At 51.3% G+C, this 22,053-nt stretch overlaps 1 protein-coding gene across 2 annotated transcripts in view; it reads right to left on the reverse strand.

The window, feature by feature from the left end:
* Window positions 1-22,053, reverse strand: part of MDGA2 (MAM domain containing glycosylphosphatidylinositol anchor 2) — a 453,583-nt gene that overhangs the window by 240,091 nt on the left and 191,439 nt on the right. For both annotated transcript variants that reach the window (XM_064142804.1, XM_064142812.1), the window contains exon 3: window positions 5,341-5,515. In XM_064142804.1, the coding sequence (XP_063998874.1) occupies window positions 5,341-5,515 (175 nt within the window). The remainder of the gene's footprint in view (window positions 1-5,340; window positions 5,516-22,053) is intronic.

Genomic DNA, 22,053 nt, shown 5'->3' on the forward strand with positions numbered 1-22,053 from the left:
AACTTCAGTTCACTTCCTACAACCCCTTCAGGGAAGAAATTGTTCCTCCTGTCCAGCCTAAACCTGCCCTGGGGCAACTTCAGTTCACTTCCTACAACCCCTTCAGGGAAGAAATTGTTCCTCCTGTCCAGCCTAAACCTGCCCTGGGGCAACTTCAGTTCACTTCCTACAACCCCTTCAGGGAAGAAATTGTTCCTCCTGCCCAGCCTAAACCTGCCCTGGGGCAACTTGAGTTCATTTCCTACAACCCCTTCAGGGAAGAAATTATTCCTCCTGTCCAGCCTAAACCCCCCCTGGGATAACTTCAGTTCATTTCCTCTTGCCTTTATTGTTTGCTCCATGGGAGAAGAGATCAGCCCCCAAAAGAGAGTTGAAGAGAGCCAGAAGGACTCTCCTTAGCCTCCTTTCTCTCCAGACTGAAGTCCACTTCCCTCAGCTGCTCTTCACAAGATTCCTGCTCTAGAATGAAAATGAAGAAGTTGTGATGCACCTGAAGGGAAGCTCTTTGCTTGCCCAGGAGCAGGATTGGTCTCTTTGCTCTATCCAAGAGACTCTGTAGATGACACAAGGAGGAAGTTGTTGTCAGAGAGAGTGATTGGCATTGGAATGGGCTGCCCAGGGAGGTGGTGGAGTCACCATCCCTGGAGGTGTTGAAGCAAAGCCTGGCTGGGGCACTTAGTGCCATGGTCTGGTTGACTGGCATGGGCTCAGTGCTAGGTTGGGCTGGATGAGTTTAGAGGTCTCTTCCAGCCTGGTTGATTTTATGTCTTTTGCAACAATGATCTACCTTTTTTTTATAATTTACCATTTTTTACATTCAATTATTTGAGGCTTTTGAGCCTGCAGAAGATCACCTTCTGTGCTTCTGTGCTTCTGTGCTCCACAACCTCCCTGGGCAACCTGTGCCAGTGTCTCACCACCCTCACTGCAAACAACTTCTTCCTAACAGCCACTTTCAGTCTCCCCATCTGCCACTTCAGAACCATTCCTCCTCATCCTGGCATTACAAGTCCTTGTCAATACTCCCTCTCCAGCCCTCTTGTAGCCCACTTCAGATCCTGGAAGGCCACTCCAATGTCTCCTGGAAGCCAGACTGCAGAGCCCCAACCCTCTCAACCTGTGCTTATAGCAAAGCTGCTGCATCCTTCTGAGCATCTTGGTGGTATTTTCTAGACTGTCTCAAACAGTTCCATGCCCTTCTTGTACTGAGGGCTCCAGAACTGCACGCAGTAGTCCAGCCATCACAGGAGATGTTCTCCAGCCCTCTCATAATCTTTGTGGCCTCCTCTGGACCCCAGATATTTCAAGATTTCACACAATCCTAGCACTGTTTGGATCACTGAATCACAGGAAGGGTTTTTTTTTTGTTGGAAGAGACCTTTCAAGATCCTCTAAGACCCACCTAACACTGCAGATCCATCTGGCAAATCCTGATGGAGCCTCCTTGCAAAAAGACAACTGAAAGCACTTCCCAGACTGCAGAAGGTCTATAAAGATAATGGATCCACCTCCTCTCCTCTCCCCTTCCTCTCCCTCTCCCCTTCCTCTCCCTCTCCCCTTCCTCTCCCTCTCCTCTCCCTCTCCTCTCCCTCTCCTCTCCCTCTCCCTCTCCTCTCCCTCTCCTCTCCTCTCCTCTCCTCTCCTCTCCTCTCCTCTCCTCTCCTCTCCTCTCCTCTCCTCTCCTCTCCTCTCCTCTCCTCTCCTCTCCTCTCCTCTCCTCTCCTCTCCTCTCCTCTCCTCTCCTCTCCTCTCCTCTCCTCTCCTCTCCTCTCCTCTCCTCTCCTCTCCTCTCCTCTCCTCTCCTCTCCTCTCCTCTCCTCTCCTCTCCTCTCCTCTCCTCTCCTCTCCTCTCCTCTCCTCTCCTCTCCTCTCCTCTCCTCTCCTCTCCTCTCCTCTCCCCTCCCCTCCCCTCCTCTCCCCTCCCTCTGTTCTCCTCTCCCTTCCTCTCCCCTCCTCTCCCACATCCCAACACTCTGTCTCATTTGCCACTTTTATCTGTATAATGAATTCTCACAGTGGCTGCAAATGTGGCTCCAAGAGCTGCTGAATGCCAGAGCTAACTGGAAAATGAAACCCAGGAAATTACTGGAGAGTGAGATTTCCCATCCAAATGTTGATATTAAAATGGCCCAAGCAGCCAGCAAGTCAATAATGGAGATGAATGAGGAAACAAAGGGGTTCTATGGATTTTGTTCAAGCATTCATTTTCCAGCTATGTGCATACAAGGCCTCTTCAAATGTTAAATTAGAGGCTGAAGACTTAAATCATCTCTTTGGAAGTGCTCTGGATCCAAAGCTAACGTGGACCACAGCTTTAATATCATTTTATCTCTTTATCTTTCCAAGTCAAGATGCTGGCAAGTGGATTTTTTTACCCTTGTCTGAGCTAGGCAAGAATTGATGCTGGGCAGGACTGTGAATTCTCAGCTCTCTTTCTGCTCAGGGAGGCACTTTCTGAAGTTCAGGGCGGGGTTGCACAGCCAGGAGCTGTTTCTAGCAGATAGAGCAACCAGGAGCTGCTTCTAGCAGAAAGAGAGTCTGTTGGGGAGAGCTCCTGCCAAGGGCTGGGCTGCAGAAAGGCTCTGCCTGAGACTTGCTCCTCTGCACACCAAGAGCACAGTCACAGCTTGGGCCACACCTTGGGGGGCAGGAAGGCAGAGCTGGCACCTGTGGGGAGGAGTGGACAGAAAAGCTGACCCTCCACCACCCAACAAGGGATTTCATCCCATGGATGGCATCTTCAGGAGCAAGCTAAGGGAATCGCAGAGTCAAGCCTCTTCTTTCCTGGGGAGCCTGGCTCTGTCCCTTCTGCTTTCCATCCCAATCTCTGTGTTCCTAAACCCAGTTCCAGAATCCAGCTCCTGAATCTAGCTCCCATGTTCTCCTGAGTCCAGTCTGGGACATGTTTAGTGCCCACTCCCAGCACCTCTGTCTGTCCATTCCATGGGACTCTTCATCTCATCTAATTGAGTTTCTTTCCCACCTCATCAGTCCCTCTACCTTCTTCCCTTTCTCTTCCCTTTGGGTGGGCAGAGAGATTGATGTCAACCGTGCCACTTCCCTGCTGGCCTGAGCCTTGATATTTTCCTATATGATTTTTAAGACTTATAAGCATTTTCCTTATTTCCTTAAAGAAAGAGACTTTGCAATACTAAAGATATCAATAAATAATTAAACCCAGTGCTTTCCTGTTCTCATATTAAAGGTTAGCTCTCAAAGTGGGACTATCAAGCCAAGATGTTTACAGCCAGAACAAGATTTACCTTGACATGCCTTGAAAGAAAAGTATATACAGACAGAGGCATCAACCATGTCAACAGAACCTTCATATGATTTGGCCAGTTTTAAACACTGCTTTGCCTCATAAAGAAAACCACTGGTAACTGAGAAATCCACATGACAGAAACTTCAGTGCAGCTCTTGTTCCAAAATCTGGTCTGTTCTTTTGGTTTTCAGATGAAATTTCCAGTTGTGGGCCTCTCAATTCAAGAGAGATGTTGAGGTGCTGGAAGGTGTCCAGAGAAGGGCAGCAAGGCTGGGGAGGGGCCTGGAGCACAGCCCTGTGAGGAGAGGCTGAGGGAGCTGGGGGTGTGCAGCCTGCAGAAGAGGAGGCTCAGGGCAGACCTCATTGCTGCCTACAACTCCCTGAAGGGAGGCTGTAGCCAGGTGGGGTTGGTCTCTTCTGCCAGGCACCCAGCAACAGAATAAGGGGACACAGCCTCAAGCTGTGCCAGGGCAGGTTCAGGCTGGATGTTAGGAGGAAGTTGTTGTCAGAGAGAGTGATTGGCATTGGAATGGGCTGCCCAGGGAGGTGGTGGAGTCCCCATCTCTGGAGGTGTTGAAGCAAAGCCTGGCTGGGGCACTTAGTGCCATGGTCTGTTTGACTGGCATGGGCTGGGTGCTAGGTTGGGCTGAATGAGCTTGGAGGTCTCTTCCAACCTGTTTGATTCTATCACAGACTGGTTTAGGATAGAAGGGACCTGAAAGATCATCTATTTCCAATGCACCTGGTGGGATTATCATCTGGTGTCCACATGTTAGTTTTGACAGTTACCTAAATTATTGGGTAAGGAATTCTCTTCCCCCCCCCCCCCCCCCCCCCCAGTCTTCCTCACAGCTAGATCCAATCTCTGCTGGCACCTAGGCACAGCACAGCACTACTCTCTGCCTGCAAATATTTGTTCATTAACAGATGAAACACCCAGTGAAATATGCAGTCTGCAGACAAAGAGTAATCACAGTTGGAACCTGCAGTTTGTCATGTCCCAGAAGGACATCAGCCCTATTTGGGTATCTTAACATGAACAAATGATGTAAAACCCCAAATTAACCCCCTAATAAATCCCAGGCAGCAAATCCAAGAGCACATATTAATAGTAAAACAAAATATGATACAAGGACAAAGACCTTGCAAAAGGAATCTGAATGGAATTTAAGCAGTACCAGCATTTCAAACCACTCCTCCTCAAATCTTCCTCTGCGGATCAGATACATAGAATGGTCTGGGTTGCAGGAGACCACAAACATAGAACCATAGAATCAAGCAGGTTGGAAGAGACCTCCAAGCTAAGCCAAGCAGAGCCTGGGCTGCAGCAGGAGAAGAAAAGTGTGGCCAGCAGGGAGAGGGAGGTGATTCTCCCCCTCTGCACTGCTCTGCTGAGACCCCACCTGGAGTACTGCATCCAGTTCTGGAGCCCCTGGGACAAGAGAGACGTGGAAGTGCTGGAGTGTGTCCAGAGAAGGGCCAAGAGGATGCTCAGAGGGCTACAGCAGCTCTGCTGTGAGCACAGACTGAAAGAGTTGGGGCTGTGCAGGCTGCAGAAGAGGAAGCTCCCAGGTGACCTTCTTGTGGCCTTCCAGGATCTGAAGGGGCCTCCAGAAAAGCTGGGAAGGGACTTTTTAGGCTGTCAGGAAGTGAGAGGGCTAGGGGGAATGGAGCAAAGCTGGAGGTGGGGAGATTGAGGCTGGAGGTGAGGAGGAAGTTGTTGAGCATGAGAGTGGTGAGAGGCTGGAATGGGTTGCCCAGGGAGGTGGTTGAGGCCCCATGGCTGGAGGTGTTTCAGGCCAGGCTGGCTGAGGCTGTATGCAGCCTGCTCTAGGGTAGGGTGTCCCTGGGCATGTCAGGGGGGTTGGAACTGGCTGCTCCTTGTGCTCCCTTCCAAACCTGCCTGATTCTGTGATTCTAAACCACTACACAAGCGAAAAAAAAAAGGAATCATCATAAACCACAGAGCCAAAGAAGGCCTACAAAACACTTAGAGTCTATAAACACTGAAAAAAATCAATTAGCAAACGATGAACTAAGGCAGAGGGTAAGAATTTCTCCAGTGGTTTACTTACAGTAGACATCCACTCGTATGGACTTGATGGCTGGGGAGCCCAAACCGTTCTCAGCCTTGCAGTAGTAGCGTCCCCCCTGGTGCCGCTGGATGTTGGATATCCTCAAGGTTTCATTGAAGACACTGGAGTCTTGAAATCTGTCAGAGGCACTTCCTGCTGTTTTGGTCCACCTGATCTGAGCAAGGACCAAAAAACACTGTTACTTAAAGTCAGTAAAAAGGAAGAGAGCAGAGAGGTCTTCAGAAAACTGAGGAGGATGAGAACTCATCTCCGCTGGTCAGAACATCTGCAGAGAACTTATTATTTCACATTTGTAATCTAACACTGGTTGTAGGTTAGGAACTTATCATAGAATCTATCAGGTTGGAAGAGACCTCCAAGCTCAGCCAGCCCAACCTAGCACCCAGCCCATGCCAGTCAACCAGACCATGGCACTAAGTGCCCCAGCCAGGCTTGGCTTCAACACCTCCAGGGACAGTGACTCCACCACCTCCCTGGGCAGCCCATTCCAATGCCAATCACTCTCTCTGACAACAACTTCCTAACAACATCCAGACTAGACCTGCCCTGGCACAACTTGAGGCTGTGTCCCCTTCTTCTGTTGCTGCTTGCCTGGCAGAAGAGCCCAACCCCACCTGGCTACAGCCTCCCTTCAGGGAGTTGTAGACAGCAATGAGCTCTGCCCTGAGCCTCCTCTTCTGCAGGCTGCACACCCCCAGCTCCCTCAGCCTCTCCTCACAGGGCTGTGCTCCAGGCCCCTCCCCAGCCTTGCTGCCCTTCTCTCAACACCTTCCAGCACCTCAACATCTCTCTTGAATTGAGGAGCCCAGAACTGGATACAGCAATCGAGGTGTGGCCTGAGCAGTGCTGAGCACAGGGGCACAAGAACCTCCCTTGTCCTGCTGGCCACACTGCTCCTGATACAGGCCAGAATGCCATTGGCTCTGCTGCCCACCTGGGCACACTGCTGCCTCATGTTCATTTATTGTCTGGCAGTACCCCCAGGTCCCTCTCTACCTGGCTGTTCTCAGTCACTGTTTCCAGCCTGTGTATTGCTGCATGTCTTTACATTTCTTGAACACCCCCAGGAATGGTGACTGCACCACCTCCTTGGGTATCCTGTTCCAATACCTGACCTCTCTTGCAGTGTATAATCTTTTTCCTGATACCCAACCTAAACTTTCCCTGGCACAATTTCAGCCTTGGCTGGCTGAAGGTTATTCCCCCAGAGTGCAGAGACACAGGAGTTACACCATTCCATTCGAAGATGCTCAGAGGGCTGCAGCAGCTCTGCTGTGAGCACAGACTGAAAGAGTTGGGGCTGTGCAGGCTGCAGAAGAGGAGGCTCCCAGGTGACCTTCTTGTGGCATTCCAGGATCTGAAGGAGGCCTACAAGAAAGCTGGGGAGGGACTTTTTAGGCTGTCAGGGAGTGACAGAACTGGGGAGAATGGAGCAAAGCTGGAGGTGAGGAGATTCAGAGTGGAGGTGAGGAGGAAGTTGTTGAGCATGAGAGTGGTGAGAGGCTGGAATGGGTTTCCCAGGGAGGTGGTTGAGGCCCCATGGCTGGAGGTGTTTCAGGCCAGGCTGGCTGAGGCTGTGTGCAGCCTGCTCTAGGGTAGGGTGTCCCTGGGCATGGCAGGGGGGTTGGAACTGGCTGCTCCTTGTGGTCCCTTCCAACCCTGACTGATTCTATGATTCTATGACCTAGGACTGGGGTCCAAGTCTCAGTGACTTGCAGAAGAACAGATGGCTAACAGAGGTCAATCCTCCTTTCATCAGGAACTTCTCCTGGACAGGAAGAATCATCTACAAAAGGCTCCAAAATGAAAAATTCATGAGCAGCTGTAGCCTAAGTAGTTTCTTCTCCCCTTGAAACCAGAGGAGGTGTAGGCTTCAGAGGCTGGAATTTCAACAAACAATACATCAAAACCATTTCCATCTCTTTTCTGTCTCGTTAAATCCATGTGTCTGACCAGCTCTGCCCTCTTGCCAAGTGACCTGCAGAACCCTCACACGGTTCTGCTGCTCTGGGATGAAGCAAAGATGCCAAACTCCACCTCTCTAACGTTGGGTCTGCATGTGAGAGAGCCACGATTGGCACTGCTATATTTACCAGCCTCAAGCTGTCTGCTCTTCTATTCTAAACTGTTGGCTCCAAGGCTTTTGAAATCATCCATCTCCATGTGCTGCTGGATAATTAGGGAACACATTCAGCATCTGACTGCTGTAGAATAAGATTTTAGCAGATATATGTATTTCAAATGCTCTGCTCCAGTGAGGCCACAGCTGGAGCACTGGGGCCAGCTCTGGACTCCCCAGTTCAAGAGGCACAGGGAATCACTGGGGAGAGTCTAGGGTAGGGCTAAATAGATGCTAAGGGGCCTGGAGCATCTCTGTGAGGAGGAAAGGATGAGACACCTGGGGCTGTTGAGCCTGCAGAAGAGCAGCCTGAGAGGGGATCTGATCACTGCTGATGGGGGTCTTGAGGACAGGTTGGGCTCTTTTCAGCCTCACTCACTGACAGGACACAGGGCAACGGGCACAAACACAAACCCAGAAGGTTCCACCTGAAAAGGAGGAGAAATTTGCTTGATGTGAGGGTGTCTGGGGGCCCTGGGGCAGGCTGCCCAGAGAGGCTGTGGAGAAAGTTTCACTTGAAAACATTAGTGCTACAAAGAGTGAATCACAGCCATAAAATACACAAATTGCCTTTTGTATCACTCTTACAGAGAGAGTGATTTGCCCTTGGAGCAGGCTGCCCAGGAAGGTGGTGGAGTCATTGTCCCTGGAAGTGCTCAAGAAAAGCCTGGATGAGGCACTCAATGCCATGGTCTGGTTGACTGGATAGGGCTGGGTGCTAGCTTGGACTGGATGAGCTTGGAGGTCTCTTCTAATCTGGTTGATTCTATGATTCCTTCCCTGGAGAGATTCCAAACCCAACTGCCCATTGTAATCCTGAGCAAGCTCACAGTATCACAGTATCACAGTATTATCAGGGTTGGAAGAGACCTCACAGATCATCAAGTCCAACCCTTTACCACAGAGCTCAAGGCCAGACCATGGCACCAAGTGCCACGTCCAATCCTGCCATGAACAGCTCCAGGGACGGCGACTCCACCACCTCCCTGGGCAGCCCATTCCAATGTCCAATGACTCTCTCAGTGAAGAACTTTCTCCTCACCTCCAGCCTAAATCTCCCCTGGTGCAGCCTGAGGCTGTGTCCTCTCGTTCTGGTGCTGGCCACCTGAGAGAAGAGAGCAACCTCCTCCTGGCCACAACCACCCCTCAGGTAGTTGTAGACAGCAATAAGGTCACCCCTGAGCCTCCTCTTCTCCAGGCTAAACAATCCCAGCTCCCTCAGCCTTTCCTCGTAGGGCTGTGCTCAAGGCCTCTCCCCAGCCTCATCGCCCTTCTCTGGACACACTCAAGCATCTCAACGTCCCTTTTAAACTGGGGGACCCAGAACTGAACACAGTACTCGAGGTGTGGTCTGACCAGTGCAGAGTACAGGGGCAGAATGACCTCCCTGCTCCTGCTGACCACACCATTCCTGATGCAGGCCAGGATGCCACTGGCTCTCTTGGCCACCTGGGCACACTGCTGGCTCATGTTCAGGCGGGTATCAATCAGTACCCCCAGATCCCTCTCTGTCTGGCTGCTCTCCAGCCACTCCGACCCCAGCCTGTATCTCTGCATGGGGTTGTTGTGGCCAAAGTGCAGCACCCTGCACTTGGAGCTATTGAACCCCATCCCATCTGTCCAGGTGGTCAAGGTCCCGCTGCAGAGCCCTTCTGCCCTCCAACCCAGCCACATCTGCCCCCAGCTTAGTGTCATCTGCAAACTTGCTGATGACTGACTCGATGCCCTCATCCAGATCATCTATGAAGATGTTAAAGAGGATGGGGCCCAGCACAGATCCCTGAGGGACACCACTAGTGACAGCCGCCAGCTGGATGTGGCACCATTCACCACCACTCTCTGGGTCCGGCCCTCCAGCCAGTTCCTAACCCAGCACAGAGTGTTGCCATCCAAGCCATGGGCTGACAGCTTAGCCAGCAGTTTGCTGTGGGGGACAGTGTCAAAGGCCTTGCTGAAGTCCAGATAGACCACATCCACAGGCCTCCCCACAGCCACCAAGCAGGTCACCTGATCATAGAAGGAGATCAGGTTATAAAGGCAGGATCTGCCCTTCCTAAACCCATGCTGGCTGGACCTGAGCCCTTTGCCATCCCTCAGGTGCGCAGTTATTGGCCCCAAGAGAACCTGCTCCATCAGTTTCCCTGGCACTGAGGTCAGGCTGACGGGTCTGTAGTTCCCAGGTTCCTCCATCCAACCCTTCTTGTGGATGGGGACCACGTTGGCCATTTTCCAGTCTCCTGGGACCTCTCCGGTGAGCCAGGACTGCTGGAAAATGATGGAGAGTGGCTTGGCCAGCTCAGCTGCCAGCTCTCTCAGCACCCTGGGATGGATCCCATCTGGTCCCATGGACTTGTGGGTGTCCAGATGGCTCAGCAGGTCCTGAACTAATTCCTCATGAATTTCCAGGGGAACACACCACTCCCTGACCCCATCCCCCAGTTCAAGAGGCCACTTGCCCTGAACTCCTCCCTCCTTACTGTTGAAAACTGAGGCAAAGAAGGTATTCAGGACCTCCTAAAGCAGGGTTGCTGCTGTGAGCAACCCTGCTTTAGGAGGGAGATTTAAGGCAATAATCTCCAGAGGTGCCTTTGAAGCCCCACCATGGTGGGACTGTGGGACTCAGTGATACTGACACTAAAGAACCCAGCAGGTGGGAACTCCACCTCTAAGTCTGAAGACAGGTTGATATCACAGAATCATAGAATTGTCAGGGTTGGAAGGGATCCCAGGGATCATCTAGCTCCAGCCTCTCTGCCATGAGCAGGGACACCCTCCACTAGACCAGGTTGCCCAGAGTCACATCCAGCCTGGCCTTAAGAACATCCAGGGATGAGGCTTCCACCACCTCCCTGGGCAACCTGTTCCAGCATCTCACCACCCTCACAGCAAAGAATTTCCTCACATATAATATAAATCTCCCCTCTTGTAGCTCGGTTCCATTCCCCCCAGTCCTATCACTACCCAACACCCTAAAAAGTCCCTCCCCAGCTTTCTTCTAGGCTCCCTTCAGATATTGGAAGGCCACAATAAGGTTTGCCTTGGAGCCTTCTCTTCTCTGAAGAACCTCAACTCTCTCACCCATCCTCACAGCAGAGCAGCTCCAGGCCTCTGATCATCCTCATGGCCCTTTCTCTGGACACCTTCCAGCACCTTCATATCTTTTTTTATGTAACAGAGGTTCCAGAATTGGGCAAAGTACTGCAGGAAGGTTCTCATAAGAGCAGTGTAGAGGGGGAGAATCACAGAATCAAGCAGGTTGGAAAAGACCTCCAAGCTCAGCCAGTCAAACCTAGCACCCAGCCCTAGCCAATCAACCAGACCATGGCACTAAGTGCCCCAGCCAGGCTTTGCTTCAACACCTCCAGGGACAGTGACTCCACCACCTCCCTGGGCAGCCCATTCCAATGCCAATCACTCTCTGGCAAGAACTTCCTCCTAACATCCAGCCTAGACCTGCCCTGGCACAACTTGAGACTGTGTCCCCTTGTTCTGTTGCTGGCTGCCTGGCAGAAGAGCCCAACCCCACCTGGCTACAACCTCCTTTCAGGTAGTTGCAGACAGCAATGAGGTCTGCCCTGAGCCTCCTCTTCTGCAGGCTGCACACCCCCAGCTCCCTCAGCCTCTCCTCACAGGGTTTGTGTTCCAGGCCTTTCACCAGCTTTGCTGCCCTTCTCCAAACACCTTCCAGCACCTCAACATCTCTCTGCAATTCAGGAGCCCAGAACTGGACACAGCACTCAAGGGGTGGCCTGAGCAGTGCTGAGCACAGGGACAGAAGAACCTCCCTTGTCCTGCTGGCCACACTGCTCCTGAGCCAGCCCAGGATGCCATTGGCTCTCCTGCCCACCTGGGCACACTGCTGCCTCATCTTCAGCCTACTATCCTCCTGTACCCCCAGGTCCCTTTCTTCCTGGCTGCTCTGCAGCTTTTGTGTAACCTGTGAAATGATTAATTGCAGCAATTTATCCTAATCTGACAATAATATTTTTTTCCTTCTGACTTCTCAGCTGTTGCACTGCTACACAAAGAAAACAATCAGCACTTCTATACCAAATAATCAATATACAGCTGGGTATAAATGCTGCACTGAAGGGTGGATGTTCTTTCATTGTGCCCAGCAGGAAAATTCCTTCTCTAGCATCAACAAGGAAGGACAAGCTCAATGGGTTTCACAAAGCCTTGCTTCCACTGAGGTCAATTCAAAATCATCAACAGCTGGAGGGCTTACAAAAGCATTGGCAGAATCCCAGCCTGGAGGGGACCTCTGGGGACCATCTCACCCAATTCCCTTTCTAAAGCAGGGGCACCCACAGCAGTTTGCCCAGGAGCACAATATCCAGGTGGATTTGGAAGCTCCACAGAGAAGGAGACTCCACAACCTCACTGGGCAGCCTGCTTCAGGAGCTCCAGCACCCTTCACACCAAATGAGTTTCTCCTGTTCATATGGAACTTCCTGGCTTCCAGTTTGTGCCCATGGCCTCTCTTCCTGTCACTGGGCACCACTGACAAGAGACTGGCCCCACCCTCTTGCTCCCCCCTCCCCTTTAGCTCTGGTTAAGCTAATTAATAAGACCCCCTCTCAGGCTGCTCTCCTGCAGGCCAAACAGCCCCAGATTACAGAATGTCAGGGGCTGCAAGGGACCTTGGAAGCTCATCTGGTCCAGCCCCTCTGCCAGAGCAGCATCATTTAGAGCGGATCACACTGAATGCATCCAGATGATTCTGGAATATCTCCAGAGAGGGAGACTCCACAACCCCCCTGGGCAGCCTCTTCCAGTGCTCTGTCACCCTCACAGGGAAAAAAAATCTTCCTCAGGTTCACATGGAGCTTCCTCTGCCTCAGCTTCCACCCATTGCCCCTTGTGCTGTCCCTGGGCATCACCCAGCAGAGCCTGGCTCCAGTCTTGATGAGGTCACCTCTCAGTCTCCTCCTCTGCCAGCAGCACAGACCCAGCTCCCTCTGGCTCTCCTCCTAACAGAGATGTTCCATTCCCTTCATCATCTTTGTGGCTCTGTGCTGGGCTCTTTCAAGCACTTCTATGTCCCTCTTGAACTAGGGAGCTCAGAACTGGACACAGTACTCCAGATGTGGCCTCAGCAGGGCAGAGTAGAGGAGCAGGGAGAAGTAGAGGGCACCCAGAACTGGACACAGCTGTCTCAGCCTTTCCTGCTCACAGAGATGCTCCAGGCCCCTCAGCATCTTTGTACCCCCCATTGGACTGTCTCCAGTAGCTTCTTGTCTCTCTTTGACTGAGGAGCCCAGAAGTGGACCCAAGACTCCAAGTGTGGCCTCCTTAGGGCAGAGTAGACTGGAAAGAGAACTTCCCTTGACTTACTGGCCAGTCTTCTTCTTCACTCACCTCAGGAGAGACTGTTGGACTTCTTGGCCATGAGGGTACATTGCTGACTGATGGAGAGCTTGTCCAGCAACTCCCTCAGGTCCTTCTTTGTGGAGCTGCCTTCCAGCAGGTCACCTCTGACCTGCAGCAGTGCAGGGCATTATTCCTCCCTCATGCCTCACATAATTATACTTTTCTGATGGGTAACTATTTATTGTCCACCAACTAAAAGCTGAGGTGGTACCACATCTAGCCATGAGCTCCACACCAGTCCCACCACTACTCTGAGCTGCCAGTGAATCAAAAAGGTGAGAGATAATTTTGTTCTATAAAGCATAAACTAATCAGACAGGTTAGAAATTTCACATTGTGTAAGCTTCAGGTGGAGACAAATGCCCTTGAAATAAAGTCTGTAGTGATAGTTATAACCTCAGCAAGATCATAGAACTGTTTATGTTGGAAAAGCCTCTTAAGAACATTAAGTCCAACCATAAGACCAGCACTGCCAAGTCCACCACTAAACCATCTCATCTACAGGATGCTAAAGAACTGGCAAGAGTACAGAGACAAGCCTCAGGACTCATTAAAAGGACAAAAACAAGCTCAAGAAGGCAAGTATCAAATGAAAAAATCAGGGAAAAGCAATCAGCATCTGAAAATAGATATGAGAGACTCAAACTTGAGAGCAGATTGACTCTCAACATAAAAAACAAAGTCAGGGCAATAATAAAGTGGATTAGAAACCATTCTCCATTTGCTCAGCCAAAGATACTGAGGTGAAACTTCTTGAATCCAAGATGAAATAAAAGTCAGCAGTGCCCAGGCACTTTCACAGGGGTGCTGGAGCTTCAGCACACATCTAGAGAGGTGGAATCTCCTTGCAGACACAGAATTCACAGAATCACAGAACTAACCAGGTTGGAAAAGACCTCTGAGATCATCCAGTCCAACCTAGCACCTAACACCTTCTGATTAACTAAACCATAGAATCAACCAGGTTGGAAGAGACCTCCAAGATCATCAAGTCCAACCTAGCACCTAACACCTTCTAATTAACTAATCCATAGAATCATAGAATCAACCAAGTTGGAAGAGACTTCCAAGCTTATGCAACCTATCACTCAGCCCTAGCCAATCAACCAGACCATGGCACTAAGTGCCTCATGCAGCCTCCTTTTAAACACCTCCAGGCACAGTGCCTCCACCACCTCCCTGGGCAGCCCATTCCAATGCCAATCACTCTCTCTGACAACAACTTCCTCCTAACATCCAGCCTAGACCTGCCCTGGCACAACTTGAGACTGTGTCCCCTTCTTCTGTTGCTGGGTGCCTGGCAGAAGAGACCAACCCCACCTGGCTACAGCCTCCCTTCAGAGAGCTGCAGACAGCAATGAGGTCTGCCCTGAGCCTCCTCTTCTGCAGGCTGCACACCCCCAGCTCCCTCAGCCTCTCCTCACAGGGCTGTGCTCCAGGCCCCTCCCCAGCCTTGCTGCCCTTCTCTGGACACCTTCCAGCACCTCAACATCTCTCTTGAATTGAAGGTCCAACCAGGAACCTGCTCTAGAGCACAGCAGCACCCAGTACCTCTTAACATCTACAGTCAATGCGCTGCCCACACAGTGACCAAAGCCATGAATACAGAGGATCCCTGTGGAGGAATACTCCCTGCAGCAGTACAGGTAAGGGACTGACCTCTTGCAAGCAGCTCCATGGAGCAGGGCCTAGAAGTGCTGGTGGACAAGTTCACCATGAGCCACCAACATTATCTTCTGGCTGAGAAAGCAAAAGGTCTTCTGGAGTGCAACAAAGAGTCTGTGGCCAGCAGGTCAAGGGAAGATCTCTTTTCCCTCTACTCTGTTGCAGTGAGGGCACAGCTGGAGTATTGTGTCCAGTTTTGGGCTCCCCACTTCAAGAGAGACAAGAAACTGCTGGAAAGAGTCCAGTGAATGTTGACAAAGGTGCTGATGGGCCTGGAGCATCTCTGGGAGGAGGAAAGGCTGAGAAACCTGGGGCTGTTGAGCCTGGAGAAGAGTAGCCTGAAAAGGGATATGATCAGTGCTCAGCAAGAGCTAAAGGACTTAAGAGGGGCAAGAGGATGGGCCAGACTCTTCATGGGCACCCAGGGACAGGATAAGGGGCAGTGGGCACAAATGGGAACCCAGAAGGTTCTATTTGAACAGGAGAAGAAGCCTGATTGGTGTAAGAGTGCTGGAACTCCTGGAACAGGCTGCCCAGAGAGGTTGTAGTGTCTCCTTCTCTGGAGAGATCCCAAAGCAACATGGACACTGATGCTGAGCAAGCTGCTGTGGGTGACAACTAGATCACAGCATCATAGAATCAAGCAGGTTCTCATTCTCATTCTCTCCACAGAATCACAGAACTGTTTTGGTTGGAAGGGACTGCTAAGAGCATCAAGTCCAACCATCAACCAAACACCACTGTGGCAATTACACCATGTTTCAAAGTGTGACTGTCTACACATTTCTCTCCAGGGTCAGTGACCCCACCACCTCCCTGGGCAGCCTGTTCCAGTGCCTCACCACTTCTGCAGGCAAGGTTTTTTTCCCCAATATCCAATCTAAACCTCCCCTGGCACAACTTGAATCACAGAATCACAGAATGAATCAGGTTGGAAGAGACCTCCAAGCTCAGCCAGCCCAACCTAGCACCCAGCCCTAGCCAATCAACCAGACCATGGCTCTAAGTGCCTCATCCAGGCTTTGCTTCAACACCCCTAGGCATGGCCACTCCACCACGTCCCTGGGCAGCCCATTCCAATGCCAATCACTCTCTCTGCCAACAACTTCCTCCTGACATCCAGCCTACACCTCCCCCAAAACGAAGCAGTGGGTTGGACTGGATGATCTCCAGAGATCAGCCCTTCCCAACCTTAGCAGGCTACGACTGATTCTGTGAAAGCCCACTTTATCCTGAGCAATTCTTTCTATGCCAGCTTTGCAAACAAAGGGCCTTACATGGCTGGTGGTCTTCTGTGCACAGCCTTCCAGAAGCCAGTTTCACCCACATTTATTACTGCCATGCAGCCTGAGCCAGAGCAGTACCAATCACACCAGCCAATACTTAGAGGTGATTCCTTCCTCCAGCCTGGATGCAGAGATGTTGGAAGAGGACGGGAATCTGAGGAGCTACTGTTCTGCTACTACACAAACAGCAGTTGCAAACCAAATGCCATCAATTCCAGCCTTCCCAGAATTCCTTATCTCCCTCAAGAGCAACAGAGGCATAAAAATGTGTGTCTGTCATTAAACTCAGAAGAGTGGAGTCTAAACAGAGAGAGAGAAAAAAGCAGCTGCTAAACAGCCTTTTTCTGCTGTAAAGTCACTCTTCATAATAGGAATGCATTTGAACGTGACAAAGCCATCTTCAGATCCAGGCAGCTTCAAAATGATGCTTCCTTTTTTTCCCCCCTCTCTTTTCTAACAACCCTTTCAGGTAGTACTTCATAGAATCATAGAATGTAAAGGGCTGGAAGGGACCTCCAAAGCTCATCTGGTCCAGCAGCCCTGCCACAGTAGGATCACCCAAAGCAGATCACACTGGAACACATCCAGACAGTTCTTGAATATCTCCAGGGAGGAAGACTTCACAACTCAACTGGGCAGCCTGTCCCAGTGCTCTGTCACCCTCACAGGGAAAAAAAATCCTCCTCAGGTTCACATGGTTCTGATTCTCATTCTCTCCACAGAATCAAGAAAAGCCTGGATGAGGCATTTAATGCCATGACTGGATAGGGCTGGGTGACAGGTTGGACTGAGCATCTTGGAGGTCTCTTCCAACCTGCTTGATTCTATTCTATCACAGAACTGTTTTGGTTGGAAGGGACTGCTAAGATCAAGTCCAATCATCAACCCAACACTGCTGCAGCAATTAAACCATGTTTCAAAGTGTGATTGCCTACATGTTTCTCTCTAGGGCCAGTGAATCCACCACCTCCCTAGGCAGCCTGTTCCAGTGCCTTATCACTTTGGCAGGGAAGAATTTTTTTCCCCAATATCCAATCTAAACCTTCTCTGGCACAACTTGAATCACAGAATCATAGAATGAATCAGGTTGGAAGAGACCTCCAAGCTCAACCAGTCCCACCTAGCACCCAGCCCTATGCAATCAAGGCCACTTCCCCTCATTCTATCACTTGATAGCAGGAAGAAGAGACCAACCTCACCTGGCTCCAACCTCCTATCAGGGAGTTGCAGAGAGCAATGAGGTCTCCCCTCAGTCTCCTGGTCTCCACATTAGACAACTCCAGATCCTCAGCTACTTCTCACCAGACCTGTTCTCCAGATCCTTCACCAGCTTTGTGGCCATTCTCCAGACACACTCCAGCACCTCAGTGCCCTTCTGGGAGTGAGGAGCCCAAATCTGAAGCCAGTACTCAAGGTGCGGCTCACCATTGCCATGTGCAGGGTCATAATCTCCAGGAACATGATCTATTGGGGGTAGGAGAGCCCTGCAGAGGGACCTGGACAGGCTGCATGGGTGGGCAGAGGCCAAGGGGAGGAGACTGAACAAGGCCAAGTGCAGGGTTCTATACTTTGGCCACAACAACCCCAAGCAGCACTACAGGCTGGGGACAGAGTGGCTGAGAGCAGCCAGGCAGAGAAGGAGCTGGGAGTAGTGGTAGAGAGTAGCTGAAGATGAGGCAGCAGTGTGCCCAGGTGGGCAGTAGAGCCAATGGCATCCTGGCCTGGCTCAGGAGCAGTGTGGCCAGCAGGACAAGGGAGGTTATTCTGCCCCTGTGCTCAGCACTGCTCAGGCCACCCCTTGAGTGCTGTGTCCAGTTCTGGGCTCCTGAATTGCAGAGAGATGTTGAGGTGCTGGAAGGTGTTGAGAGAAGGGCAGCAAGGCTGGGGAGGGGCCTGGAGCACAGCCCTGTGAGGAGAGGCTGAGGGAGCTGGGGGTGTGCAGCCTGCAGAAGAGGAGGCTCAGGGCAGACCTCATTGCTGTCTGCAACTCCCTGAAAGGAGGCTGTAGCCAGGTGGGGTTGGGCTCTGCTGCCAGGCAAGCAGCAACAGAACAAGGGGACACAGTCCCAAGCTGTGCCAGGGCAGGTTCAGGATGGATGTTAGGAGGAAGTTGTTGTCAGAGAGAGTGATTGGCATTGGAATGGGTTGCCCAGGGAGGTGGTGGAGTTGCTGTCCCTGGAGGTGTTGAAGCCAAGCCTGGCTGGGGCACTTAGTGCCATGGTCTGGTTGATTGGCTAGGGCTGGGTGCTAGGTTGGGCTGGATGAGCTTGGAGGTCTCTTCCAACCTGCTGGACTCTGTGATTCTATGACTCTATGATTCTATCCCTATGTGTTTCACTTTTCATCAAGACCCTTAGGAGGAAGAGACTATTCACCCACAACAGGTTTTTTAGAGCACACACCAAATGCTGTCACAGACTTGTAACAAGAGCAACTGAGAAAGACAAGAGGAAATGTTCCTATCTGCCTGCTTCAGTAATACAACTCTCAATGCCCTCCTGCAGCAACCAGGAGAGGAGATATTTTTGGGTAGACTTGAGGACTTCAAGCTGACTGATAAGTGTCACACACTAAAGTGCCTGCAAGGGAGAAAAGATAACAAGCAGTTGCTGATGTCAGCATGGCTGCATGTGGGGTGGAAACAAGATAGGAGCAAAAGGTCTTTCTGTCCTGATGGTGAATGGTATAAGGTGGAGACCCGCACACATCAAGCACTGCTGAGCCATTAACAGAAAGGAACCCTTGGAAGCATAAAATCCTAAAGTGGTTGGAAGGGACCTTTCAGGGTCATCTTATTCAACCCTTCTGTGGTCAGCAGGGATATCTGCAACTACAGCAGTTTGCTCAGAGCCCCTGACCTGGAGTGGTTACAAGAATGGTTGATCTACCACCTCTCTGGACCATCTGCACCAGGGTTTCACCACCCTCAACAACAAAAATAGCTCTCTTCTCTCCAGTCTGAAACTCCCTCTTTTAGAATCATAGAATCAACCAGGCTGGAAGAGACCTCCAAGCTCAGCCAGTCCAACCTAGCACCCAGACCTATCCAGTCAACCAGACCATGGCACTAAGTGCCTCATCCAGTCTTTTCTTGAACACCTCCAGGGATGGTGACTCCACCACCTCCCTGGGCAGCCCATTCCAATGCAAATCACTCTCTCTGGGAAGAACTTCCTCCTAACATCCAGCCTAGACCTACCCCAGCACAACTTGAGACTGTGTCCCCTTGCTCTATTGCTGCTTGCCTGGGAGAAGAGGCCAACCCCCACCTGGCTACAGCCTCCCTTCAGTTAGTTAGTTCAATCTAAACTAAAACTTCAGTTTTAGTTCAATCACCCTTTGTTTTGTCACAACAGGACTTGCACAAAAGTCTGTTCCCAGCTTTCTGACTGCTCCCATAAGCACCAAAAGGCCACCAGGTCTCCCTGGAGCCTTCGCTTCTCCAGGTTCAACAACCCCAACTGGAAGAAATCACAGAATATCAGGAGGCGGAGGGGACCTCCAGAGACCATCAAGTCCACCTGCCCTGCCAAAGCAGGATCATCTAGGGCAGGCTGCACAGGAACACATGCAGGAGGCTTTTGAAAGTCTCCAGAGAAAGAGACTCCACAACCTCTCTGGGCAGCCTCTTCCAGGGCTCCAGCACCCTCACCATAAAGAAGTGTCTTCTTGTGTTGAGGAGGCACCTCTTGTGTCCTAGCTTGTACCTGTTGTTCCTTGTTCTATCCCTAGGCACCACTCAAAAGAGTCTATCACCTTCACCACAACACCCACTCCTGAGGCTGATAAACTCAGCCTGGCCTCACAGCAGAGAGCTTGCAGCCCTCCCAGCATTGCTGTGGCCTCCTCTGGCCCCACTCCAACAGGTCCCTGTCTTGGCTTTGCTGAGGACTCCAGAGCTGGCCCCAGCACTGCAGGTGAGGTCTCAGCAGAGCAAAGGGGCAGAATCCCCTCCCTTCCCCTGCTGCCTGCAGTGCTGGGGATCAGCCCAGGGCAGAGCCAGCTCTGGGCTGCAAGCGCTCGGTGCCAGCTGCTGTCCAGCTTCTCACCATCATGTCCTTCTCCTCAGGGCTGCTCTCCAGCCCTTCATCCCTCAGCCTGGATTATTACCTGGCATTGCTCCAATCCAAGTCCAGGACCTTGCTCTTGACCTTAAGTTAACAATGATCATAGAATTCTTTCCAACCCTGAATGATTCTGTGATGCAGTTGGACCTTCTGCCCTAACTGACACAGGGCACTAGAGCCATACTTGTGTGCCAGGTCTGAGCTGCAGTGCTCTGGAGAAGAGAAGGCTCCAGGGAGACCTTAAGGCTGCATTTCAATATCTGAAAGAGACCTGCAGGAAGATGGGGAGAGGCTTTCCAGGGGCTTGTGGTGGTAGGATGAGGGGCAGTGGTTTGTAACTGGAGCAGGGGAGGTTGAGGTTGGACATAAGAGGGAAGTTTGGCACAGTGAGGGTAGTGAAACCCTGGAACAGGTTGCCCAAAGAGGGGGCTGACACTGAAGGTTACACTTGATGTGGGCCTTGAGCAATCTGATCTGGTTGCTGTCCCTGCTGCCTGCAAGGGACCTTTGAGGGTCCCTTCCAACCCAATGCAATCTGTGTCAGGATTATGAACTGTGTCAGGATTCTAATTACAGAATGCATTGGGTTGGAAGGGACCTCTCTAGGTCCTCACAGTCATTGCTGTGGTCTCCTCTGGCCCTGCTCCAAAGGGTCCATGTCACTCCTGTGCTGGGGACTCCAGAGGTAAGCCCAGCACTGCAGGTGGGGTCTCAGCACAGCACAGGGATAGAATCCACTCCCTTCACCTCCTTCCCACACTGCTGCAGATCAACCCAGGACACGTCTGTCTTTGGGGTCATTGAGTCATTTAGGTTGGGAAAGACCTTGAAGATCACTGACTTCAACCATCAACTTCATTTCTTTCTACTTAAAAACTAAACCAACTCCCCCCCCCCCCCCCCCCCCCCCCCCCAGAATATACTTGTAGCTCTGAGGGCTACCTGCAGAGTTGAACTCCTTAGGAGGATGCAAAACCATCTCTAATACAGCAAGTCTCAGGTCTGCAGAAGGCCAAAGTGCCACCATGCACACTACTGCATCGTCAACAGCTTGCCCAGAGATGCAGCTGAGGCCCCAGCCCTGCAGACATTCAAGGTCAAAGTTGATGGAGCCCTGAGAATGGTTTGAATCATAGAACGGTTTAGGTTGGAAGGGACCTCAAAGCTCAGACAGTCCCAAACCCACTGCCATAGGCAGGGACACCTCCCACTAGAACAGGTTGCTCAAGGCCTCATCCAACCTGGTCCTGAACACCTCCAGGGAGGCTGTGGAGCACAGAAGCAGAGAAGGTGATCTTTGATCACAACCCCCTGGGCAACCTGTGCCAGTGTCTCACCACCCTCACTGCAAACAACTTCTTCCTAACAGCCACTTTCACATCTGCCAGTCTAATCCCATTTCTCCTCATCCTCTCATTACAAGACTTTGTCAATAGTCCTTTCCCAGCACTCCTGTAGCTCCTTTCAGATCCTGGAAGGCCACTCTAAAGTCTCCTGGAAGCCTTCTCTTCTCCAGGCTGCAGAGCCCCAACTCTCTCAGCCTGTGCTCAGAGCAGAGCTGCTGCAGCCCTCTCAGCATCTTGGTGGCCTCCTCTCGACTGATTCCAACAGTTCCTTGTCCTTCTTATGTTGGGGGCTCCAGAACTGCACACAGTAACCTGATCTAGTTGGAGGAGTCCCTGACAACTTCAGGGGGGCTGGCTAAGATTCCCTTTGAAGGTGCCTTCCAAACTGATGCATTCTCTCTGTGATCATGCCAAACATTCCAACAGCAACCCAAGCATGTTCCTGTCCCAATATCTTCTTGAAGAAATCAAATCCCCTGAACTTGAGCAGTATAAACCACAGGGCATAATAAATGGCTCTTTTTTTTCACTGCATTGTCTTCTGCAAATAGCAGCCAGCTTATTGATTTCTCCAGCTGCAATATCAGGCTGTTGACTTAAACTAGTTCCCAGTTTAAAAACTTCATAAAAGGTAATCTGGCAAAGCCCTGCTGTGCTTCAAACAGCTCCGACAGCAGGCGTGGGGCACGAAGAGGCTCTGAGTAAAATCCCTTCTAAGCAGAGAAAGCTGATGACCACCAGGCTCTGTCTTTACATTTGTGTTGGATCTCATCATCATTTCCCACAGCACATCCTCCACTGCAACCCTCTGAGACTGAAGATGCAATCCCCATCCT

This window comes from Pogoniulus pusillus, chromosome 1 (genome assembly GCF_015220805.1).
Source record: "Pogoniulus pusillus isolate bPogPus1 chromosome 1, bPogPus1.pri, whole genome shotgun sequence".
Taxonomy (NCBI): domain Eukaryota; kingdom Metazoa; phylum Chordata; class Aves; order Piciformes; family Lybiidae; genus Pogoniulus; species Pogoniulus pusillus.